This window comes from Chroicocephalus ridibundus, chromosome 22 (genome assembly GCF_963924245.1).
Source record: "Chroicocephalus ridibundus chromosome 22, bChrRid1.1, whole genome shotgun sequence".
Taxonomy (NCBI): Eukaryota; Metazoa; Chordata; class Aves; order Charadriiformes; family Laridae; genus Chroicocephalus; species Chroicocephalus ridibundus.
Genome location: NC_086305.1, coordinates 4,446,576 through 4,471,588, shown reverse-complemented (window position 1 = coordinate 4,471,588; position 25,013 = coordinate 4,446,576). Strand labels below are relative to the sequence as shown.

Below are 25,013 nucleotides of genomic sequence, written 5' to 3'. Positions count from 1 at the left end.
CACCAGGCCCTTCAAAATTTTTTTAAGAGACGGTTTTATGAAGAAAGGTTTGTTTTTCTTTTTTCCTCCTGCTATCCCTAGTGAAAGGTTAAGCCAGCAGTTACAAATCCAGCACTTAGGAAAGCCTAGTTTCGATTCACTGCTCCACCCCACATCTTGCACACAGCCCTGAGCCCCAGCACCTCCACAGGGTACCTCCTACTTCACCAAGGTGTTGCAAGTGTCAGATATATTTAAGAGCATGAAGCATTCGGATACTATGGAAACCAGGGCAAGAGAAAACCCAAAAATAGATGGAAGACGCAAGCTGTTGAAAAGTCTGGAAAAGTCTTGCTGAGGAAGGCTGCGCTTGCTGCATCTGATCCCAGAGTGGGATCCATTTAGAGCTCGAGCATAAAATATCCTCTTTCCACTCTTTCCATAGCTTGTCATTTTTCTCTGCCGCGGGGAAAGGAATATTCTTTTTCCTCCTTAGCACTTTAATTTCCCCTCTATTTAATAGGCCTCCTAATTACCAGTTCCTTTGAATGACTCACATTCTAGCTTGCCCTTCCCATGACCTGGAGCAGAGCGCTGTCTGACTGCTTCAGTGTAGCAGGATTATTGGGAACATATCATGAGAATAAACACTTTGGAGCACTCTCCTTCTGAAAGGGAAATCCACCAGCAGCCTACAAAGAAGGGTGCCTGAAACAAAGAGTTGAGATGCCAGCCCGTGAAACACTACGCCGCTCTTTTTTATAATGCAAACACATTTATTGTGCATATTCACCCTCTACAGACAAACCAGTTGCGAAAGTATAATAATCCCTTTCTTCACTCAAAAAAAAAAAAACCCTACGCAAAAATGCCACCAAACAACCCTCAACAACACAGAAAGTACTTGAAATAGCCAGAATAACATATGGAGGAAACACAGATGCCAACATGAGGTATACAAACCATCTTGCTCAACGGTCACCAAGTGGCAGACGGTGACAGATGCAGAGCAGTTAAAGCATCCCACCAGGCAGACTTGAAGCCACCTGGAAAGCCAGGTCGGGGTCACGTCCCTCACCATCACAGACCTCGAGTCTGCTTGAGACCCAAGGTGCTGGCGTGTCTCTTCACAGCACTGCCTCTAGTTCCAGGTGCTCCTGACAAGCTACTTCTTGAAAATAGAAGAGTCGCTGGTCTTTTCAGCATGACCGCCACCTCAGTGAGGAAGCCCCAGCAAGGTGAGGGGAAGGCTCCAGATGAGAAACCTTGGCTTTCGACTTGTCAGTGCACTTAAGTGAAAGGAAACAGATTGAAGGTGTCCAAGATTCTTCATCTTATAATTTCTTGACTGCGGCATCGATCTCAGGAACGATCTCCTTCAGCTGGTCCCACTGTTCTGCAGACAGAGCAATCCCTAGAAACAGCGGGAGGAGAGGTTTCAAAGGAGGCAAGGGGTAAACGCCAAGTAGCACACCAGATCGGCTCCTTCCGACTAGCTACAGGAGGGAACGTTGGAATCTGAGGCAGAGGCACGGACCAGGAAGAGAAGCAGCCTTCTAAGCATGGCAGTGGTGCCAGCACTTCAGCATCCGCATCAAGGAGTACGCAATGCTATCACAGAAGCGCAATACCAGAATATAAAAATATAATTGCCTTTCAAGAGTCCCACAGCCCCTTATAGCCCGTTCCCTGGTACAAATTCCCACCCACATGAGCTGAGAAGAAATTCTAGGAGAACCTGACTCCACACAGCAATTAGGACACCATCCTTTCGACTGCCCAAAGGAAATAATGCCAACTCTAGCTCTATTTAAAAAAAAAAAACCAAACAGACCAACAACACGCTGCTAACAAGAACTCACTAGTGTGGCTTAAACACTAGAGAAAAACTGGCTGCTTTTTAGATCCAGCAGAGATAAAGTCTTGATGTCCTATCCCTCTCCTTTACAAAAAACCACGGTAGTGGAATTGCTGCGTGGGTTCCAGCCAGCTGTTGTCAGCTTGTTCCTTTTGGCTTCGTTAAGAATCACATTAAAGAACTGGGCCCAAGCTTTATTAAATTCTCTAGATAAAGATCGGGGGCCAAGAACTCTTGAGAAAAACAGCAGAGGCAGTATTTAAATAAAAATTAAAAAAAAAAAACCAACAAAACAACCCACATTTCTTCATGATCTCTGTTTTAACTGACAGATCTTCTGTCTTACATTGTGGGTGTGCTTTTTCCAGCCTGGAAGGAGTTCACAATGCTCCTTTCCCTCTCTGCCCCCCACGGCACAGAAAGACTCGAGGGCTTTGCTTCCCCATTTTCACACAGGGCACACGGTTCTCTCTAAGTGAGTAATTTAGACTCATAACTTCTCTGAAGGAAATTAATTTCTGGAAGGAAAACCATGCGTAGTGGTTAGGAAGCAGACTGAGCTGGAACAAATTCATCTGCCTTGACACAGAGATCTATAGCAAGGACCAAAACGTTCCTCAAGAAACCCCGCATTAACTGAATCTTTTGCTGGGCACAACACACAGGACAAGTGAAACAAGTCCAGGGCCTGTGAACCGTGGGGCAAGCCACTGTCAAAGTCCCAAAGCAAAAGGCTTGAGTGTCGACTCATCTGTTGAAGAGCTCTGGAGAAAAAAAAAAAACAACGTGTCTTCCCTTCTCCGGCTGCCTTTGCTTGCGTCACCCGCTCAGGTAGCGCTGCTGTGATGGGCCAACCCGAGTTGTGCCACTGTATCTCATCATCAGACACCTTGCCAAAAGACTAAGGAGCACCTAAGGCAGCAGCACTGGAGTGCCTTGGTAGGCATCCAGAAGGGTCTTAACCTTCCTGTCCCCACCAAGGTAAGAAGGGATGGATTTACTTCTGGGAGGCTCTCCCTGCTAAGCACAGCTCCATCGTTACAGATTAGGGGCAAACATGCAAAATGCCACCTTTTTGCCTGAGGCATCACCAGTACCGAAACCCAAGTTTGTCAGCTAGCAATAGGACAGAAGAAAGCCAAGTCAGAGTCAGTGTTTTCAGCCTCCCCTCCTCCAGCTTGCAGCTCCGCCCCGGCCAACAGCCAGAGAAAGGGCTGGTGATCAGAGGTGGAACCATAGTCCTGCGCAGCAGCCTCCTGCACTGCCCCTCAGAGCGGCCCTGCCAAGCTCCACGTCTCACTGGAGGCTCACGCTCACTCATTCTTTGTGCTTTTTCTTCGGTTGCTGCCACCCAGGCTGAGAAAGTGCGAAACCCTCCCGTGTGGTTTGCTCAGCTCCCCAGTCCCTCAGCGCGGCGTGCACGGGTCTCCCTTCCACACAATCACAGAACATCAGGGTTGGAAGGGCCCTCTGGAGATCATCTCCTCCAACCCCCGGCCACAGCAGGGTCACCCACAGCAGGTGGCACAGGAACGCGTCCAGGCGGGGTTGGGATGTCTCCAGAGACGGAGACTCCCCCACCTCTCTGGGCAGCCTGTGCCAGGGCTCTGCCACCCTCACAGCAAAGAAGTTCCTCCTCGTCTTGAGATGGAACTTCCCACGGTCAAGTTTGTGCCCGTTACCCCTTGTCCTGTCCCCGGGCACCACTGAGAAGAGCCTGGCCCCATCCTCCTGACACCCCACCTTTCTGTATTTCTAAGCATTGATAAGACCCCCTCTCAGCTATCTTTTTTCCGCACTAAAAAAGTTCCAAATCCCTCAGCATTTATTTGGCCAAGCTGGAGACCCAGCAGCCAAGGTAGTGAGGCCGATGCAGCCCCCGGCTGCCACTTAGCGCACGCGGTTGTACCTTTCCTCCCCGGTTTCATGCTGCCCTCCTTGTCAGTGTAGAATTCCCTGATGTCCACCAGGACCTTCCCCTTGAAGCAGGACACTCTGACATAACGCATCTTCCCGATCTGCGGGGACACGGAGCCTGCGTTAGACCCAGCCCCGCAACCAGCGGCTCTAGGGGGCCCATCGGGTCACTCTGGGCGCCCAAGAGCAGGGAAGGAGCAGCAGCAGGAGCTACAGAAACGCTCTGCTGTGGGCAGAGGGGAGACCTGTGCTAAAGAGGAGGAGGAAGATACACTCCCAGAGCGGACCCCTTCCCTCCATACCTGGAACATGCCCTCCTCCTCACTGCCTTGTCCCAGAGCTTTTTCTGTCACCTTTGAAGGTTTGGCCTCTGTTTTCAGCCTTTTCTCTGACTTAGAAGACATTTCTTTCTTTCTTTTCTAGAAAGAGAGATCATCAGTTTGCACAGCCCAGTCCGAGGAGCCACAGCCCTTCTCCCAGGCCGTTCCCGACCCTCCGCCGTGTCACCGGTGTCGGGCCCACCGAGGCCACTGCCCCTGCAGCCGGGGGAGCGGGACAGGCCCGTCACCTGCCCTCGGGACCGAGACCCTGCCGGGAGGCTCCGCTGGCGGCTCTCCCTTCTCCCTGGGGTGGCGGTACCTTCCCCTCCTCCTCCTCCGGGCTGCTCCCCGAGCTGCTCGTCCCCGCCAGCTCCTTGGCCTTGGGCATCCTATGGGAAGAGCCGGTCAGCCCAGGAGTGGACGGGGAGCGCCCGAAGCGCCGGGCCCGAGGGGAGGAAAGGGAAAGGGAAACGATGCGGCCGGGGCCGGGGCCGGGGCCGGGGCCGGGGCCGGGGCCGGGGCCGGGGCCGGGGCCGGGGCCGGGGCCGCCCTCATCGTCGCCGCCGCCGCTCGTACCTGACCGCACGCGCCACCTGCAGCGGCGCCGGCCCGCGGCGCTCTCGAAGGGACGAGCCCCGCCCCCCGCCGCCGCCGCCGTCCAATCCCGCGGCCCCTCGCGCTGCCCTTCGGCCAATCGCCGCGCGCACGCGCCGAGCCCCGCCCCTCCCCGGGCGGGAACCGGAGCTGGCACCGGGCTGGATTCCCCTGCCCGGCCCGGGACTGCGGGAACACGGCCGAGGGGTACACGACCGGGAAGGGCCGGAGGGAGACACCAGGGACGCGACCGGGGGCACACGGCCGGGAAGGGCCGGAGGGAGACACCAGGGACGCGGCCAGGGAGGGCCGAGGGGGACACCGGGGACACGGCCGGGAAGGGCCGAGGGGGACACGGCCAGGAAGCTCATTCCCGGGACTCGGCAGATTCGCCCGGTGGCTCCAGGGCCCCGTCAGCCAGCGGCAGAGCCGAGCACCCCGGCGGGATCACCCCCGACCAGCGGGGCGGTACGAGGGACCGGTCCCCGTCTGTTGCCTTCAGGTTGGTTCCCACGACCGCTGGGGGGTGTCAGGCTTGGACCGACTCACGCTCAGAGAACAGACCTCTTACAGGCTTATAATTTGAATAAATAGTTTGTAAGTGTCCAAAAAGTCATTTGTTAATGACAATCTACCACCAGCACGCTCTGCACCGGCTTCTCCGGCAGCCGCTTCTTCACAGGATTGAAGCTGCCTTGCACAGAAACTTCTAATTGTTTCAAATCAGCACAAACCCTCCAAATAAACGGGAATTCGTTCACCTCAAGGTGCTGGAATCCTGCTCAGGGTCTGTAAATGTTTTCTGTCGTACTTTTTTATTTTTGACTATATAGAAGGGATTATAGAAGCTCTTAAACACTTGCGTTTTCTCCCCTTTTGCCAGGGGTCTGTTCTTTCAAATAATGCAAAGAGAGTCCTGGTTTTTGAGCTTCCAGCAACAAAGAATTCTCCAACAAATCTATTCATCAAACCTACTCACTCGGTTTATTTTTCCAAGGGAAAAGGGACAAACAAGGAAATGAAAAATGTTAAAATACTTAAATATTATTACATTTACAGTCAGAAAAAAAAATATGTAAATCAACTGCATTGAATTGTCTATTAGCTTTTAAATATTCACCTCAACATACATTTGTTCTTTAGGACACACAAGAGATAAATAATTGAGTTAACATTGCTAGATCATAGAAATAAAGATAAATCAACTCTTCTTTTCCTGAGCTGCAAACATTCCAGATTATAACCTTGAAGCTGCTACCCCGTTAACGACGAATGGAAACGAAGCGGATCAGGGTGAGGAGGCAGGAGCCCACATTTGCGTACCCAGAGGCCCAATTATTGAGACAGACAACGGCACCCCCATCGTTTCAGATCGGGAAATCAAGACCGAATGGCTCTTAAACGTAAAAACCCAGCTTGGCCATCGGGTGCAGGAGAAGCTCGGTATTTTGGCTTGTGCTACGAAGAACATGAGAGCACGTGATTTAAAGCAAACAAGCAAACAACACACACACACACACACACACACCCCAAACCAAGGCCCACAGTTAATTTTGGGTATCTGTGGTTTTAAATGTCTATACATAGATTGCGGTGACTCCCCCAGCCACAGATAGCGGGGTACCTCGTTCCATTTTGGCTCGAGGGTCTTTCCTCTTAGCACCGAGTACGAGGGGGGAGTTTTTATTTCACAGCAGTACTTATTTCATAACGATAAACCAACCTCTCGCCTTCGGGGGATCAACTCCAATAGTCCAAACTACTCGCACACAATCCCCGGTAGTGCTTGCGTGGCTGGGAGCGGACAAAAGAAATTAATAAATTCAGTGCTTAAATCCTGATGGAAAAAAACCAGATTTTTGGGAGCTGCAGACTTTGACAGCGCCAGGACGACAGGTAAAGTCACATGGATCGCAGAGAAAATTGTTTTATAGCTAGAAGCATCAACTGCTAGCCACTTGTGTGTATGTGGACATAACGCTTTCCAAGCTTCTTCCTTCCAGGCCAGGCGAACTCCTGAGAAAAAGGATCGGTAAAAATCATGGCAACAAGAATCGGCTACACAGAGCTCTTCTGCAATGTCGCGGAGAACTTTTATTTTAGCAGAACAGCTGCTGGATTTCTGCCTTCGCGTGTCAAGTTGGCGACAGAAGCGATGAGACATGCTGCAGTACGGATCAGCCCCATTTTCCTTGGTTTTTTTTTTTTTTCAAAACCGAGCAGAATAGCAGGGTCTGCTTACAAGCTTCTCCGTCAGCTCCCCGAAGGACACAGCGATGCGGGAAGTAAGTTCACTCCCAGGACGGGGACTCTGTTCCAGCAATGAGAAAGCTGGAATTTGACTATCTCAGATTGGAGCGTATAACGCTGCAGTGCACCTGCACTTTGATCAAAAGCATAAACCCTTATCTGTAGTAAAAACTCCTTTCTACGGCAGCCAGCTAGAGACGCACAAAAATCCAATCAGATTATAGGACTAATTACGCTTGTGTGGGAGACAGCAATGTTCTATCCCAACTGCCCTTTAGGTTTATGAACTCTCCTCCTTTACCTCTATCCACGTTTCTTTCGCAAAGCTGCCACTGCCTTCTGGCACCGCATGAGGAGCGTTAGCGGTTTATCGTCGAGACCACAAGGAGCCAAAAAGTGTTTGCTTTAATGCTACAACCACACCAGGTTGCCTTGGGGGAAGTTTTCGACTCTTGAACTTTGGGCTTCTCATCTGGAAGGCCGAAGGTTGACAGGCTGCGCTGGAAGGAAGGATGACCTGGGCCTGTTCTGCTCTCTCTCGCCCACTACTTGCAAGTGTTATACGCATCAAGTCAAGCTGCAGCAGGATTGCTAATAATTTTGGGTTGTTTTTTTTTTTTTTTTTTTTTTTTTCCCAATTTTTCTCAGCGACATAACAGAGTTTCATTAAGCCTGGCTGAGTCACCTGCTGGATTGGAGGGAACACCCCCTCTCCAAGTGTAACACCCTAGAAGCGCACGATGCAGACGGAAGCCTTGGGAACTACTTGTGGATATTCAGAACCTACGGAGAAGTTCTTCAGACAACCACTGTAGCGCCCGTGCTGGACCCACAGTCCAGAGCACGCCCCTTCCCACAGCACGGCATATGTCGTCTCCGAGGGCAGAGCATAAAAGGCAGCGGAAAACAATCCAGGCTCGTCTTCCAGCCACTCCAGCAATTTCTGAAGCCATTACAAATTCATTTGGCAGAGGAGCGTCACGAACACTTCCTGCATGCGCAGAGACGTATTTTAAATAAGCACTCAAAAGATCAGAAAAAAGGCAAGTTTCCCTGTAGGGCTGATATTTCAGGAGCGCTTGGTACCATGCCACCTGCCGATACTACAGTAAGCCACTGACATCAGCACGCTCTCCCAGAAAAGAAAAGACCCTTTAAAGAACGAGTTGCAACCCATTTAAAGCAGCAGAAAGCACATATCACAGGGTAAGGGTATGCCAAGGAGAGCTTGTTTCACTACAGGGAAACAAGGAAAGATGGATGGAAATCAGGGCTTTGGTCCCCATCCAAAGGACGAGGACAGTGACTGGCCACAACAGCCCCTTTTCTAACAAGTGCGCGCGCAGCAGCTGTGGCGCAGACAAGGACGCACAGCTCCAGTTTTCCTCGCACACGAAAAAAAAAACAACAAAAAAAAAAGGAGTACACCTTCATCCAAACCCACAAGAGCTTTTCCGGCCTCTGTAAAAGATGCTGGTTTAAATACAAGCAGTCATTTAAAAAAAAAATAAGGTAGTCACCGTGGCCTGTGAAGAGACCTCACGTGCATAGAACAAATTACAGAAAGGACTCAAAACGTCGTTGAGTGACAGGACAGCAGTAATCAGGCAGGACATCTTCTAGAACTCCAACTAGCTTAGGACTCGTAGTCGGTACCTTAATGTATTTTTCAGAACTTGAGGGTAAACAAGGCGTAACACTGCCCAGAAAGGCTTTCGCCAGAAATTGGTGACAAGTATCCTGCTTACCTGGCACGGTGCATTCAGGAAAGACTTAAGATGATGACAATGACAATCACCTGGCCCTCCCGATCTTGGCACAGCACTGGCAACTGGTTTGGGCAACTACATAGCTCTCTCCGTCCAGAAAAATCAGCAAACTAAATATAAGGCTCGCTCAAGGATAAAAGGAACGGAGAGTGCATGCTCCAAGACACGCTCTCTTAGGTACAGTTCTAGAAACAGCCATGTTTAAAATGACATTCATAAAACTTAAATTTGTTTTGTTTTGCTTTTTAATGGCTAAATGACCTGCCTCCCTTCATACATACTGGTGGCAGCACATGAAAGGACAGCAACAAGCACTTTGGGAACTTGCTCATACGTGCAGCCAGGAACAGTGTTTCCAGAAATAACGGAGCTGAAAAATGTGAAATGAGACCCTGAGATGCAGGTGAACATGGGAAAACACCCCCGAAATCCAGAACCCATCTGGAAGTGAAAATTGAGGAATGAAGATTGAAGGGATTACAGATCAGAGCTCAGCAGGAGCCGGGCTGCTCTTGTTATGAATATAACCAGCTCGTTTCAATACGTGGAACAGCAGGGAACGCCGTCCTGCAGCAGCTGGGACTGTAGAACACCCCTTAAAAACCAAGCAAGAGTTCAGCACACAGTGGTGGCAACTGTTCGAGGACCATCAGTTTTAAAAGAAATCAAGTACACAGCAAAATACATACTCCAACAGAGACAGGAGAGAACCTGTAAGAACCCTAACGCAAGGAACCCGTTTTAACGATCTCTCCTCATCTGTCAGTAACAGTCAAGATCGTTGACAGCGCGCCTCCTAAAAGGAAACGAGTTATTGCAGTCTAAACAAAATGCAAGATGACGCTTGCTGCAGACGCTGCGTGCTCAGCACGCTTTCCTAGAGCCAGGCAGTGGACTTAACAAAGAGGTGCCATAACAATACACGCTAATAGTGTTCTCTTCAATTTGCATATGCACTTTTTTTTTCCTCCTTTTAAACAACTGCTCTGAGTCCTCGTTTGCTGGGCAGAGGTAACACGTCACTCTATTCTGTAGGTTCAGCTTCCGAGTTGGCTGTATGGCACACGTGTCCGCGAAGGTGCTGGACTTGGTTCTTACGCTCAGAGAAGCTGCTCAGAAACAGCCGTTCAATGTTTAAGCAACCTGCAGGAACTACTGAAGTCGCTGAGCCTCTTCCCTTGCCAAAAAGCAAAGGAAAACGGACATGGTGCAAGTCAGGGGAAGGAGGGGAAGAAAAGCACTTCAAAGGTGCACAAGAGTTAAAATTTCATTTTCTTTCTGCCTTCCTCCCCTCTATAGAGTAGCAGAGAGGAGACAGAGGAAGAGAAACAGCAGGATTCAATGGAAGGCAGGAGGTTCCCGATGGGCTCACCGATGGCTCAGTGCTGCTGGATGGGTGATGGGTGACTCGTTACTTCACTGCTGCTTGTTTTTAAGGGATAATCTCTGTATCATCTTGTAAAGGAGACCAAAGTGCTGGAAACAGAAGGAAAATAAGTAACCGTGAGGCCTTATAAATTCTAATGAAATGACGGTGTTCTACCCAGAGAGAAAGCTTCCTAGAAGGCTTAAAACAACACTGATGCGCAAATGCAATACCCCGTTTGGATCATCCACTAGCACTCTCATCCTGAGACAGAGCGGGACTTGGCGAATTAGGAGGAATTATTACAATGAAGCCAGTTACTTGAAGTCTTACAGAAAGCGAAGACTTACAGAAAGTGTTTGTGCAGACCTGTATCACCCCCACAATGAAGCTGCAAACACTTGTTAACCATTTTAAGCTTTTTGATGCGATTCTGTTGCTACTGAAGGAGGAGAAAGCTTCAGATTTCAACACATGCATGATACCGGCTGCTACAGAAACACTGCTGCCAGCAGTCCCAGGAAGCTAAAAGTGAACCAGGCAAAAACAGAGGTTCCCAGTAGTTCACAATCCTTTAGCTGGATCTTCTCTTTCACCAGTGACTTAGAAAATTCACTTAATTCCTCTTTTGATTCTGCTTTGATTAACTGCATATTGATTTGGTAACAGCTACTTCAGATATTTGACAGATAAAACAAAATCCAGACTTCAAATAATTTGTAATAGCAAAGGCAATGAAGACGGCTGACAGAAATCAGTGTGTACGTTTTCCCTCTTGTTTATGTTGTTACGTCGGATTTTTAAATGCTTATTGTTTCCCCAAACAAATAAACGCAAAGACATGAAGAGATCGAAATTCAGATTGACCTAAAACGCTTCCCTTCTGTTCATGTTCTTCAGAGAAGCCAGCCAGGATCAGAAGCCTAGTGGCTCACGGTGGCTTTGGTAACGCTTCAACAAAACCACCAAACTTAAGCTGGCTGGCCGAGGCATGGAGTATCACATTTCCAGGAGTATGGACACAGGATGTATTTACGGTTTCATTGGAAAAAACAAACAAACCAACCCAAACCAAAACCCTGAGGATGCATTTCTAAGCTTCATCCCAAGCTCAGATCCTGGAAGGATCTCCTAACACTCCTAACTTACTACAAGCTGCAAACCTTTAACTTTACAGCAGATTTTAGATACCCTGAGAAGGTTCAGTCTGAAGCTGTTATACAGCCAAAATAGCTTAACAAAGGAGTTGTGCGCATCCTTGAGCAAGAGAAGGAGCTCTACAAAACGGTTTTGCACTAGAATGGCAAGAGATTGCCTTCAGCACAGCCAGCAGATACTCAAAAACATACATACGAAAAACATCCAGCCGTTTTGGATTGCTACTTTGAGGGTGGGGTGGCATTATTGTTCCATCTTTGGTGCTGGGACTGCATGAGCACCGTTTACTGTGGCTAACACGATGTTATGAGGAAAATAATACGTCTCCTGCTTCTCTTCTCTTACCTGCACTGCAACATAGGCAACACCAAGGTAGGCTGCAATACAGACAGCCAGAAGCAGGTCAAAGATGGCTGGCTTGACCCTGCAATAAAGAATGAACGCATGAAACTGCTACGGCAGGTACTGCCACAGAGTGAGACAGCAGCTCAACGTGCCCAAGGGAATTCCATACCTGTACGCATTCATCACCTGCTTCAGCTGGTCATAGAAAACAAACTCAGGGTCCCTGTGAAAAGAAGAAATTTTGCAGGTTGCACTAACAGCTCTTGACACTGCAGTAAGGGACAGCCCAGGCCTCTGTTCCCACAAGTTCATCCGACCAGAGACAGGTTGGATGACACACGACCACCTTTTAGTGGTTTTAGTTGTCAAGCCTTTCTTTTCCTACGATCAGGAGCCTAAGGATACAATTCAGAACACAGGCTGCTCAGCTGTCTCAGAAGAGGCACATGGGGGATGCCTCACTGGGTTCATTAAATTGCTTCAACTCAAGCGGGTTAGACAGGATGGAAGCTGCCTTTTTGCAATTAAAGCAAGCTTTCTGGGGACCTTAGTCTTTTCTTGCATTCAGAGAGAAGCAGCACTCCGAGTGGGAAGGGTAGAACCAAAAACAGTGGAAAAAACAAGCTCTTCAGACAGAGGGAGCTGCTGGGACTTGTTACTTCGCCATGAGGAATGATAAAGAGCTTTCTCTGGGAGAACAGAGAAGAGCAATCACTTCCAGCTACATGCCAAGACGCCAGAAAAGCTGCAGCTCAGAGTCAAAATTAATTGGAGGAGGAAGCCAGCTTGCACGCCCTGGCTGTTTTTTTCATCTCTTTTCTTACCGTTTGTCTGCCTTTACGTGATGCTGTTTGACATCCTTCAGGTAGCGACCCATATAATATTCCAAGGTGTTGAGGAAGGTGCTGTCTTTATCAATCAGCTGCGCAGCCCTGGGCTGACTGCTCAGCCAGTCCATCACTGATTCTAGTTGCTCCTGCTGGATCTGCTGCAGAAAAATACCACCAAAGAAAGGGAGTCAACCACACATACGCTGAGACCAGAGCTCTCTCCCAGACTCTTGGTTCCTTCTTCCCAGAGGTTACAAAAACGCACTGTGCTCACCATCTGATCCGTGAAGATCTGCAGATCTGCAGGTGCTCCCTGCAAGGGTAAAAAAAAAAACCAAAACCTCAGGCTATTGGTGAGAGCAAGCTCGGTTGGGCAAGACAAATCTGGCTAGCACTGCACGACGGGCAGCTCTTACCTTGTCCGTGAGGTTGTAGATGACCCTTGTCAAAGCCTCAGCAATGATCCTAGTATTCCTGATTAGTGCCTTAGTATCTATTCGTGCCCTAAAGCAAAAGAGGGGATTATGGACTTGTCAACGGGATCAGCTTCCTCTAGAAACCACCCTTTTCCACGGCATCAAGCCTGAGCCAAGCATGAGCCTGAACCCAGAGCCCAGCTCCCAGTGGTTTTTCACCCATCCCCTGACCATCAGAACAGCACAAGCAGTCCCGAGGCCGCTCCGTGTTTATGGGCTGGATTTCAACTGCAGCCTTCCCTAAGGCCTCTAACCTCCTATCCATGATGCTGTTGCGCAGGCTGTCCCGGTGGCTCTCCAGGTGGGAGATGGTGAACGCTGGCAAGCGTCGGATTGCAAAACGCTCATGCTCCCATGCCAGCATGTCCTCAGCCAAGTTTATCTTCTTGTGCACCATGGAAAACTTCACCTCTGGGAACTGGCTGGCAACAACCTGAGGGAAAGGACAAGCCATCCAGGGTGTCACGCTGCCCACTGCATAGTCCCATCTTGCACTGCCCAGTCCACCTAGACCAAATGTTTTTTTGTGTTCCGGAAGGCAAATACACTTCCATCTGTAAGGAGCAGTTACTGCCATTAAAGAGGCGTTTTAACATAGCGTAGCTTTTACAAGCAACAAGCCGTAAGGAAGTGCAGTGGAAAATGCAGCAGATCTAGTCTGCTTCATTTGGGACTGTGGCATGAGGATTTATCTGCACTTCAAATCAAGGGACCGTAACCAATGCATGACATATTTCAATGGCACACCCTTTCTTCACGTCTTCCTTCCTTCCCCTCTCTCTTGAAGAGCTGCGGCTCCCCATAGTAAGTCCCAAGTTCCCATCTACCTAAAATGCTTTTCATTACCATCTCCAGTTCTCTCAGAAACGCGTGCTGCAAGGTCCCCTCCTTGGGAGGCTTTGAGACGTGGAGGTGAAGGCTATTGCCTCGGCCCAGAGTATCAAGGCAGAGAACAAACGCTACGTTGTCCTGCAGCAGGCTGGAATCTGGAACAGAAAAATCCAAACATTTATTGTTAAGTTTTGCGCTGGGATTTCCATCCCGAAAAAGCAAGGCCCACACAAGGAGATTCTCACAGGAGGGATGACATATAGACGTTGAACACAATCATATTAACAGAGGCCTTGCCACAGAACGTGCTGGAATGCCAGCCTCTCACTCACCAGTGTGGTCCAAGTTGTCTTCCAGCCACCGCTTGGTTCCTTGATAATTAAACTTGCCACCTCCAGATGCAAAGAACAGCAAGTTATACCTGCCCATCAAAGACGAGAGAAAAGTGTTACCGACCCCCTTTACTCAGCCTTAGAGGTGTGGTGAAATCACACCAGCTAACACCCGATACTCAAGGCAAACCGTCCACTAACAAATGCTTCCTACATGTCACACACTAAGGTAATGGCAGGACGGGGTAAAAGGGGAGAGTTCCCAGTGCCTGAGGATGGAATCTACTTCCCAAATCATTCCCCCTGCTTTCCGCCAAGCTTGAGCTAAACTACAGCAAAGAAACCAAAGGAAGGGGCTTGGCCATGAACAGCAGCTGTACTCGGAGGGAAACAAAACAGAGCAAAGGAAGTAAACGACTGTAACACTCTACAGGTCTGGAGCAAAAACCCTTATCTCATCGCAGCTACACACATTCAACCAAGAATAGGGCAGTTTCTTACCCAGCATGGGTACGTCTGTAGGTGTAGAGCCGGGAAAACAGCCTGGCTAGTTCCAGTAGCACTGAGATACCGCTGCCATTGGAGTCAGCGCCATGTGACAGCCACTGCAGGACGAAGCGGGACAGAGACAAGGTTATGACCCTACACTTATTCTCACGTATCCGAACAGCCTTCAAGATAGCCCAGCACCATGCTCCGCTTATAACTACCCGTCTTTAGGGTAAAGAAAAAACACAGGGGCAGAGAGGCCACATGGGAAAAAAAGACAGGAACATACAGACAGGAACAGAGAGCTGCAGGAAGAAAGAATACTCACTGGAGCCACTCCGAAAGAATCATAGTGGGCAACTATCACAACAGTGGGCAGGTCTTCTCCACCCAGCCCCGTTAGCCTTCCCTGCAGAAGAAAGAGATTGGTGTCACTCAGTATCGCCTCTTGTGCGCCTGTACGAAGACAGCCTGACTCCCGCACACCTACCGAGTCTGCAGTGGCCTCAGCTCTGAGGACTTCAGACCTGGCTGAGCCTCCCCTGACTTCCCCTATCAGTCCAAGTGTCTGATGAAGTCCCAATAAAAGAAGGCATCCCATCAATGTTGCCATATACAACTCACCTCCACGCTGGGTATGAGCCAGTCATTGATAGCTTTGCTTTGAGCTCCACTGGTCACCATCTGGAAGCCGTTAGCAGTTGCCGTGTGCAGCAGAACTAGAACAACAACAACAAAATGTACACCGGGGGAAGTTTCATCCCTTTATTTCCCTTGCTAACTGAGCTCTGGAGAGACCAAGCCCTCTCACTTGTTGCTTGTGTTTACGCATTGACATGAAATCCTGGTGACCACACATTTTCATTCTGTCCTGAAATCCCAATATTTTGAGCTGGCTAAACAACAAACTTTTCTTCAGCAGTCCTTAAAAGTTAATCACGAGCAATGAGGTCAGTAAGACAGTAAAGTTATTTCCAGGGGAATACAGGGAAGCACTGAACTGACTTGTGGTCAGACAAAACGCTTCAGCTTCTGCCAACACATCGCAGTCACTTAGCATCTTCAATGTCGTTTTTAACCTGAGTTTTGCTGTCTATCTTATCTCCAACAGTGTGAAGCTGAGAAGTCAACTCCATGCAACTGTATGTCCAAACAGAGTCAAGTAATACTCTCTCTTATACTGCGTTTGTCCTCCATTAAATCTCAAAGCACTTTAACAAAGACAGAACAAACATGAAGGCAACAGAACACTGGTTCATGGTGCGCACGACACAGCAGTCTGCTCCTAGAGGTGGGATCAGGCCTGTCTTCCTTTAAACCCTTCCCCCACTCATTAGGACTCACCTTCTGCAGCCGAGGCAGAACCCTGCGATGCAGAAGCAGCCCGTGTTTGTTCATAGATAGACAGCAGCTCTTCATCTTCCACTGCAAAGTAGACTGGCACAATGGTTTCCATAGCAAGCATTTCCGGCTCTATCTCCATGAATTGCTGAGGATTTAAGTGAGACACAAACTTAGCACCTGCTAAACAGGCTGGGGACAGAAAAAAGTTAACAACCAAAGCAGAGAGAGAAAGGTAAGTTTGAAATTTAGAATACGATTTGTTGTGCATTACAACAGCTTTCAGCCCTGCAGCAACCCAAGCCTCTCTCCCTCTCAAATACACCTCCCATCGGAAGAGAAAGGGAACTTTTTTTTTTACCCTTACAACATCCTGGGGGACAGAAGAGATAGATCGTGGCAAGATGATCACCACAGCACCAGCTGACTGGCGGAGAGCCTTTTGGTACTGCTCATAGGAGAAATCCACCAGCCGCATCATGACGCAGCGGCGGCTCAGGACGTCTGCTTCTACAGTGCGGGCTTCTGTGTTAAGCACCGCACTCCTGGTGCCTGTGAGGAGAGAACAGCAAGAGGTTTTGTAAGTGATTTCATTTCATCTCATCCCATTTGCTTGATCCTTCCTCCTTCTCAGAACAGTCTGATAAACTTCAGAGCAGCCAGGACTTGTAAAAAGCTAAGGTCGCCTCTTCCCCCTCATCCAAGAAGGAACAGAAATCTGTGTTTTTTCCTTGCATGGAAGGAAAACATCTGTGCAGCCATGTCCTGCCAGGCTCCCTTTACTCCAGGACTACATGGCCTCGACCATCTTCCAGTCTTCCTCCTCACCACAACCACACAGGCTACCTGTTTGCTCGTCTGCACCTAATACCTGCAGACTGCAATGCATCTGGAGAAAGCCTGGCCTCTTGCTCTCTATCCTCCAGCTGTAGGATTGTGTCCGCAAGCAGAGGATGCAAGCTGTGCAGAACCGCTTTGTGAAAGTACACAAGGCCGCCCCATGTGCAAAAGGCTGTTCTAGCTCACCCGCTGGGATGTTTCTATGGCTGAGAAAATTACAAATGAGCAGGTTGCTTCTAACCGCTCGCTCTCTCCTACTCTCAGTTTCAGCATATCAGATCTCCCACATGAAAACGCAATCCTCTGGGAGAACGGCAGTTTGGAGGCTTGCCAGCAGCCCCAGCATTCTCCAAGAGAGGACCACAAGGACATCTTGTATAAATAGAGACATTCAAATCCACTTTTCCAATTTGTAATGCTCCAAATCCAATTTTTTCTGCTATAACTCTAGCACCTACATTGAAGGCTTCATTGGACCGGGTCCCTGTGCAGCCAGGGAAGGAGGAAGGTGTTCCAGAAGACATCTCAGCCTATGCCGAACAGGAGTGTTGCTAAAGGTTAGATTTAAACCTGGCTTAACTTAACTCTAACCTTAGTTTGGTCTCACCAAAGGTCAAATCACCTAAACAAGAAAAATCTGTACTTCAACTGCATAGTATCAGTGAGGGCCATACACCCAGAAACAGAGTTAAGGCATGATCTAAACTACGCACGTAGAGCTCTTACACTCTGTAGCAAAAAAATATTAACAGCAGCACTTGGCTGGAGAAAACACTCAGGCAACCAAACTCAAAGCCAGCTGAAACACATGCCTGCTGACCTCATTAAGCCCAACAACAGAGATTTACCACCGCTTGAGAAAAGAGATGGCTTAATACCCCCAGGAGAGCGCCTACTTCAGATCTCGTGAGGTTCCTCACCAACAAGAGGTCTCAAGATGTGGATACATTTTGAGAAACAGCGATGGAAGAACCCAGAAATAATTTCAGATCTTCAGAAGCCACCAGTAGCGCCCGTAGCGTTTACAAAGCGTGCAGGCACAGCTGGCATTTTATAACTTCTACTGATGTTTGATCTTATGAAGATCTGAAAGATCTAGAGACTGAGTCTCATGGAGAATACAGAATAAAGGCGGGGCTGTAACGCCAAACTGTTAACATAAGTTTGAAACTTGGGCCACAAAGAAAACAGCAGGAAGAGTCACTCACAGACTGAACACATGCCCTGATTTGGAATAAAATATCTACGGAAGACTCAGAAACAAGACTTGATTCCGGGTTAGTGAACAGAGGGGAGTGGAGGCTGAGGTTTACAACACTTCAGTGATTTGCAGAACAGGTTGCGCTTCTGACTCAAAGAAAGGTGTTGCACAATCGGCAGCCTGGAAGCAACAGAACAGAGGAACTGGAGGTCAATCGTAACATAATGGAAGAACTGCAAAAGGAAGGACTCTCAAATGAGGAGACACTGGAGCAACAGACACTGCTAATTGAGACTGAAGAAGAGGCTGAAGAGTGAAGAAGAATCAACCTGTCAACAGAGGAGTCACCACCAAGTTCCCCAGTACAAAAGAGGGCTGCAGCTCGACTACGTGAAACACACGGAGTTCAGTCCGCAGGCGGGAGTCTGCAAGGACACAGCAGGGCCCTTGGCCATCTCTAGGTTACCATGTGGGAGCTCTCGGCATCCTCCTGCTAGTGCTGAGGCTGGGCGCTAAAACTCAACCAGACGGGGCCCTCCTACGGCCTCCCCTGGGTCTGGGCCCGGAGTCGGGCCGCGCTGCAACCCCCCGGGGCCCTCCGAGCTCTCCCGCAGCCCCCCCTGGGCTGGGCCACACTCCCCGCGCCGCCTGCGGCTCCGCGGCCTACCCTGGGCGCCTCCCCGGGGTCGGGGCTCTGCCCAGGGGCCCACCGGCCTTGAGGGGGTCCGCTGCCGGGGTTCGCCCTCCCGCAGAACCGAGGCCCGGCGCAGGCCGGCGCAGTCTCTCACCGTAGGGCTGCCCGCCCAGCTCGTACTGCTGCATGCGGTAGACCGTGAACTCGTGGGCGGCCTCGGCGGCGGGCGGCGGGCCCAGGAGCAGGAGCACGGCGGGCACGAAGAGCAGGAAGCTGAGCGGCAGGCATGAGGCCTTCAGCACCGACTCCAGCACCTCGCCCGCCTCCTCCAGCATCGCCGCGGCCCCGACCCCGCCGCTGCGGCCTGCTCCCCCGCCACGCACGGCACGCACGACGCGGCCACGCACGGCACGCACGACGGCGCCTCCCGCGGGCTGCCGGGAGCTGTAGTTCGCGCGCCGCCGCGGGGCCCGCTGGGAGCTGTAGTCGCGGGCCGCCCGTGCAGCGGCGTTGGCGGGGCGGCAGGGGGCGCTCCGCCGCGCCGCGGCCGCACCTTCCCCCCGCCCCGGGAGCGGCGGGTCGGGGCCGCGGCGGTGCTGGAGGAGGCGGGCGAGGTGCTGGATCCTGGTCCCGGGGGACGGGACGGTCCCGGGACCAGGATCGATTCGGAGAACGCCCGCACCTTCCCGGGACACGGAGGGGCAGCCGGCGAGGCTCCGCGGCGAGCTGGGCCCGGCCGAGGGGCTCACGGAGCGGGCCCCAGCTCCCCCCCTCAGCCCGTCCCGGCTGCCGCCCTCGCCTGCGGGCCCCGCAGGAAGATAAAATCATAGCAAATCAAAGAGGGTCTTTCTTATCAGCTAGATTTATTGCAAAACACATGGGCCGGGAGCTCGGCACCTCCTGCCGAGGGGCTGCCGCGGGTAGGTCTGAAGTCGTCAGGAGCTTCTCCACCCCAGCGCTTGGGTGGCTTTGGCCTCCTTTGCCCGGGGAGAGGAGGCGTGTGGGCGCTGCTCTGATTTTTCACTGGGTTGGGGAAGGGAAGAGCAGGGCTCGGCCCTGGGGAGCCAGGGGAGAGTCAGTGCTGTGTGTCCGGGGTCCTTGGGGACCTTCTCTGCCCGGCTCACAGGGAGGTGGAGACCCTCAGGACATTTCCCTGGCCGAGCATGGATGACCCCCTTCCCCGAATGTGGTAGCGCTCAGAGCGAACACGCTGGGGTCAGACGCCTCCCTTCCTTTCCCCAGCTGTGCTGAACTTCGGAAGGGCTCGGGGCCGGCTCCACCCCGCTCCCGGTGATGACTCTCTTACAGACTCAAGTGATTCTTGCAAATGTGTTCTGTTGCAAACACTGTTTTCAGAAAAGTTTCGGGAAGGATGCAGCCTTTTCGGCCCAGAAAGGAAGAGGAAACAGGTCCTGCTGCTTCTGTTCTGGTGTGAGCCAAACCCCACCAGAGACAATAGAATGCAAAGCCATCTAGAAGCTGCTGCTCAACCTTCCAGTGCCCTCCACAGTGGGCATCTTAGGACTTGGCACGTTTGCCGGAGCATGGCACACCTCTCTGGGAGGCCCCAGCGCTGCGAACCCTCTGCTGTACAGGTGTGTGTTGCCTGAGAGGTTCGGCCCCATGGGAGTGGGTAGCTCTGCCATGCTTGATGGGACCAGACTCCTCAGTCATAGAATAGAATCACAGGATGTGTTGTGTTGGAAGGGACGTTTAAAAGCCATCTGGTCCAACCCCCCTGCAGCGAGCAGGGACAGCTTGAACTAGATCAGGTCGCTCAGAGCCTCATCCAGCCTGGCCTTGAATGTCTCCAGGGATGGGGCCTCCACCACACAATCACAGAATGTTGGGGTTGGAAGGGACCTCTGGAGACCATCTCCTCCAACCCCCGGCCACAGCAGGGTCAGCCACAGCAGGGGGCACAGGAACGCGTCCAGGCGGGGTTGGAATGTCTCCAGAGACGGAGACTCCCCCACCTCTCTGGGCAGCCTGTGCCAGGGCTCTGCCACCCTCACAGCAAAGAAGTTCCTCCTCGTCTTGAGATGGAACTTCCCATGGGCAAGTTTGTGCCCGTTACCCCTTGTCCTGTCCCCGGGCACCACTGAGAAGAGCCTGGCCCCATCCTCCTGACACCCCCCCTTTCAGTATTTATCAGCGTTGATAAGATCCCCCTCAGTCTTCTCTTTTCCAACTAAAGAGCCCCAAATCCCTCAGCCTTTCTTCACAAGAGAGGTGTTCCAGTCCCCTACTCATCTCCATAGCCCTTTACTGTCCCCTCTCCAGCAGGTCCCTGTCCTTGAACTGGGAAGCCCCAAACCCGAGGAGCCAGTCACTGCGGGTGCCTCCCGTGGCGGTGCCAGCGCTGCCACGGCGGGTGCAGCCCCGTACCCAGAGGCACGTTGAGGCTCTTAACTTCTTGCTGCCGAGCTTTGAGCACCGTCACGGCGCTCGCGCAGGCACAACGCCCAACCTCTGCGCTCCGGCGAGGGACTGGGCTGTTCCCGCAGCCCCCTGCCATCCCGTGGCTGGTTTGTGCTGCGCTCCAGGTGGGCACTCGCTTCCTGGCCAGGGGCCTCCGAGCTGCCCCACAGCTGCACGCACTTGCGCTTGCAAACCCAGTTGTTCTTGACTCCCTGGCAAGACATCAAGGCTGCAGCCTTTCCCAGCGTCTGCGCCCATCACGGCAATTCCAGGAGGCTGTAAGCCGCAGGAGAAGACTCAAGTATCGCCTCCAGCCCTGCATGACGTGCAGTGGCAGCGTTGCCAGCTCAGCCTGATCCCCAGGGGTTGGGGGACAGTCTGGTTGGGGATACCCACCCTATTTGTCACTGTGCCCTGGGGCGAAACACCCTCATCTGGGCAGGTACAGCATCTATACTCATGCACACCCAGAACAGGGTCCACTTATAACCAGTTGTCTCAGCAGAGCGCCAACCCCACAATGCGCCCGTGTCCTTCACTCCCATCCCAGGAGCAATGCCTGTCCCTATGCTGCACCCACAATGAAGCAACATCCCAGTCTGAAGGGACTGGAAAGCCTGGCCGGTTAAAAACTGGGGTGGGGGGGCTGCACCTGGTCAGCCTGAGCTGCATGGAAGCTACAGTTCTGCCAGGCCAGGACCAGCAGCACGAGGTCCTGGGGGGCTGTCTGGCACCAGGGCCTCTCAGAGGCTGGGGAGGTTGCTCATCATGCTGGAGTTGCTGGAGAGAGGTGCTCTGGGCCGGGCGTTCCATGCTACAGAGCTGCGGAAACTTTCCCGGTAACGCAGGGAGCTCTCTGTGGACGAGCCAGAGTTGATGTCTGTGATGACCAGGCAGTTCCCAGGCTTGCAAAGCCCGACCCTGACGCAGCAGCAGCACAGGAGGCTTCCCACAGCGCGGCGCACCTCCACGCTCCAGAGGGAGTAAATGATGGGGTTAATGCCCGAGTTGAGCATGGCCAGAGCCAAGGTCCAGTCCAGGTTGTGGAGGTGTGAGCAGGTCTGGGTCTCACAGAAGACGTCAAAGAGCAACAGGACAAAGAGTGGGCTCCAGCACATGATGAAGGCGCTCAGGATCATCAGCACAGTCTTGAGCAAGCGCATGGACCGTATGCGGCTGTGCCGAGAGCTGGTTTGCTTAGAGCTGGCCTGGACCAGCTGGAAGATGGAGATGTAGAGGCCGACGATCCCCAGGAGGATGATGCTGAACATGACTACGGAGAAAAGGATGTAGTTCTTGGAGTACAGAGGCAGGAGGACAGAGCAGGCATTGAAGTCGCACAGGCAGTTCCAGCCCAGCAGCGGGAGCAGTCCGATGATGAAAGCCAGCAGCCAAGAAGAAATGATCAGGGCACGTAAGCGCAGGGTCTTGCTGGCTTCATTCTCAGCGATTGGCCTTACCATGGCACTGTAGCGCTCGATGGCGGTCACAAGCAAGCTGAAGGTGGAGGCAGCCAGTGCGATGAAGAGGATGCCTTCCCGCAGGAACCAGAGCTGAGGTGAAAGCTGGAAGGTCTTCTTGCCCGAGAGGCAGAGATTAGAAAGATAGGCAATTCCTGCAAGCAGGTCGCTCACGGTGATGCTGGCAATGCAGGAGTAGACCCAGCGGCGGGCTCGCAGACACCGCAGGATGGCCAGCAGCACGAGCAGGTTCTCCAGGATGATGATGCAGCTGATGACGACAAAGGTTGTGCGGATGAGACCCATGCCCTCATCCCCAGACTGCCGGTTGGTCAGCTTGCCTGTGAAGTTGTAGTGCTGCAGGATGATGTTCACATTCCTCATGGCAGCCAGCTGCAGGCAGGAACCTTTCCTGTCGAGCAGGTCAAGTTTGAGCTCAGGATATTGAGCAGAGCCCAGTGGAAGGGGAAGGGAGCGATTTACCAGCCAGCTGGGCTCTGGACCATCCATCTTCTGAGCCTAGGTCAGCAGCCCAGGGATGCACGACGGAGCAACGGTTTGAGACGGGGTTTGGAGCAGAGCAGACCCTCTGTTTGAGGGCTGGAGGCAGCTGTGAGACTCTGCCACACAGGACGGGGTCTGATCCCAGCAGCCCCACCCAGCGCGGAGATGAGAGCGCCCCGTCTGCCAGCCCTGCGTCGCTGAAAGAACAAGGAGAGAGGAGGGTGAGGTGTTTTGTAAGTCCACGTATGAGTACGGGCTTCCTGTTGTTTAATAAAGTTTCCTGTTGTGATCTGGAGTATTGACATTGTTTCTAACAGCTCTCACCATTTCTCAGTAAGGGTCTGGCTGTTCTCAGCTTTGCTGTGGTGGTGAAGGTGGGACGTGAGTGAAATAATGTCAGGCGCCTCTTTGAGGGGGCAGGCTGGGTCGAATGGGGTAACACCGCCCACCTTGATGGGCTGAACAAAGCCAAGTGCTGGCAAGAGCACCCAGATGGCCCGAGGCACTGAGTGCTTTGCCTTTCGTGGCATTATATGCACCCCTGAGCCTGGCAGAGAGCAACTGCCTCTTCAGCAGCTGCCCTGTGCACCACCCATGCCCAGATCCATCCCTCTCCAGGAGGAAGCTCCATGCTCTCACCCCTCTGGGCTCCTCTGTGGGCCCAGCTCCTACCAGTCTCTCGGGACACATCCGTCCCGGTCCCGTCCCGTCAAAGCAGCAAGTCCAGGCACCTGCGTGTCTGGGGCGAGGGCTCGGTTCCACCCAGTTCAAAGAAAACCAGCTCATCAAAGCCCTGCATGTGCCCTGACACTGCACCCTCCACCTTCAGCTCTCTGAGCACCCGCTAGAGATGGGTCAGGATCTTCCCATTCTCTAAGTCACAGACAGGGAAACAGAGGCACAAAGCTGCTGCCTCTTGCCTGGAATTGCAGAATGTGCGAGGGGCCACCCTGGGACCAGAACCCAGGAGTCCCGGCATGATTGTCATGTTAATCATCATAGAATCATAGAATGTGTTGGGTCAGAAGGGACCTCTAAAGGCCATCCTGTCCAACCCCCTGCAGCGAGCAGGGACAGCTTGAACTAGATCAGGTCGCTCAGAGCCTCATCCAGCCTGGCCTTGAATGTCTCCAGGGATGGGGCCTCCACCCCCTCTCTGGGCAACCTGGGCCAGTGTCTCACCACCACAGTGTCTATCATTGACCTACTCCCCGCGTCTGCGAAATTTGACTGGAGAGAAAGTCTTGAAACGTGCTATTCCCAACCGCGGCAGTTGAATTTGCCTTATGACTCACCTGTCGTGAGTGGCCCGAGGCTCTTGCTGCCGGAGGGAGGTCCAGCAGCCCGCCGTGCTCTCCAGCTGCTCCTCTGAGGCCCGGCACGGAGTAGATTGCGGGGAGGGCTCCTTGTGCAAAATAAGCGAGGCTTCTACCTACCAAAGTGGAAAAAGGGAAGTTACAACATCAACCACATTTCAGTGCAAGATGGACCCCACCCAAAGCAGCTGCAAAGAGGCATTAGAGAAGAAAATAAAAGAGCGAGCACCTTTGAACTCAGGATCACAGCAGGAGCTGTGCCCTGCTTTCTGCTTTCACCTGTGTTCTCACTCCAGACTGGCACGAAGCCATGGTCCCCAAGTTGAAAGCAGAGCGGTGATTTCTTCTGTCAGCACGGCAAGCAGGGAGTTGCCCTGGGAGCCCATCCGCTCTTGATGAGTGGCGAGATCCTAGCCCGGATCGCAGCCCAGGCAAGTGGAAAATGCAAAGGAGGTTCCTGCTGCGGGAAGGCGTGTGCAAGCAGGAGAGGTTCTCATCAAAAAGCTGAGGGATCCATCCTCCACATTCACCCTTTCCACTGGCGTTTTGGGCTTGTCTATCGTCGGCAGCGTAGAAAAGAAACTCGTGCTGATAAAGTCAGCACATGACCCCCAAGATCGAAGGAGCGGAAATCAGCAGGAAGACCGGGCCACCAGCACAGCTCCGGCCAGAGAGCAGGGGTGCGAGGTTGCACACCCAGCACAGAGAGCGCGCCCCCAAACGGGCCGGGCAGACGCTCCTGGCACGGCGCTGGAATCAAAAGGGTCAATGCGATTCTCGCA

At 52.1% G+C, this 25,013-nt stretch overlaps 3 protein-coding genes across 4 annotated transcripts; all 3 read right to left on the bottom strand.

Moving 5' to 3' along the window:
* Positions 1 to 820: 820 nt before the first annotated feature.
* Positions 821 to 4,659, bottom strand: LOC134526183 (activated RNA polymerase II transcriptional coactivator p15-like). The gene is made up of 5 exons (XM_063357784.1): positions 4,651 to 4,659; positions 4,394 to 4,463; positions 4,057 to 4,173; positions 3,747 to 3,855; positions 821 to 1,393 (listed from the first exon to the last, which is right to left on the bottom strand). The coding sequence occupies exons 2-5, from the start codon at positions 4,460 to 4,462 to the stop codon at positions 1,314 to 1,316; spliced, it is 375 nt and encodes a 124-aa protein (XP_063213854.1). The 5' UTR covers position 4,463; positions 4,651 to 4,659; the 3' UTR covers positions 821 to 1,313.
* Positions 4,660 to 7,516: 2,857 nt separating this feature from the next.
* On the bottom strand, positions 7,517 to 18,938 carry NCLN (nicalin). 2 transcript variants are annotated; one of them, XM_063357758.1, is made up of 15 exons: positions 18,685 to 18,938; positions 16,217 to 16,407; positions 15,859 to 16,003; positions 15,139 to 15,233; positions 14,843 to 14,923; positions 14,527 to 14,630; positions 14,026 to 14,114; positions 13,709 to 13,848; positions 13,117 to 13,295; positions 12,803 to 12,890; positions 12,661 to 12,699; positions 12,381 to 12,544; positions 11,726 to 11,779; positions 11,557 to 11,635; positions 7,517 to 10,163 (listed from the first exon to the last, which is right to left on the bottom strand). In XM_063357758.1, exons 1-15 carry the CDS (start codon positions 18,863 to 18,865, stop codon positions 10,104 to 10,106), a joined length of 1,689 nt encoding a protein of 562 aa, XP_063213828.1. In that variant the 5' UTR covers positions 18,866 to 18,938; the 3' UTR covers positions 7,517 to 10,103. The 2 variants fall into 2 exon arrangements, with proteins under 2 accessions (XP_063213828.1, XP_063213829.1); XM_063357759.1 differs by having other exon boundaries at positions 12,381 to 12,541.
* A 507-nt stretch (positions 18,939 to 19,445) lies between these two features.
* Positions 19,446 to 24,318, bottom strand: S1PR4 (sphingosine-1-phosphate receptor 4). The gene is made up of 2 exons (XM_063357765.1): positions 24,211 to 24,318; positions 19,446 to 23,112 (listed from the first exon to the last, which is right to left on the bottom strand). The coding sequence occupies exon 2, from the start codon at positions 22,919 to 22,921 to the stop codon at positions 21,695 to 21,697; it is 1,227 nt and encodes a 408-aa protein (XP_063213835.1). The 5' UTR covers positions 22,922 to 23,112; positions 24,211 to 24,318; the 3' UTR covers positions 19,446 to 21,694.
* Positions 24,319 to 25,013: the final 695 nt, after the last annotated feature.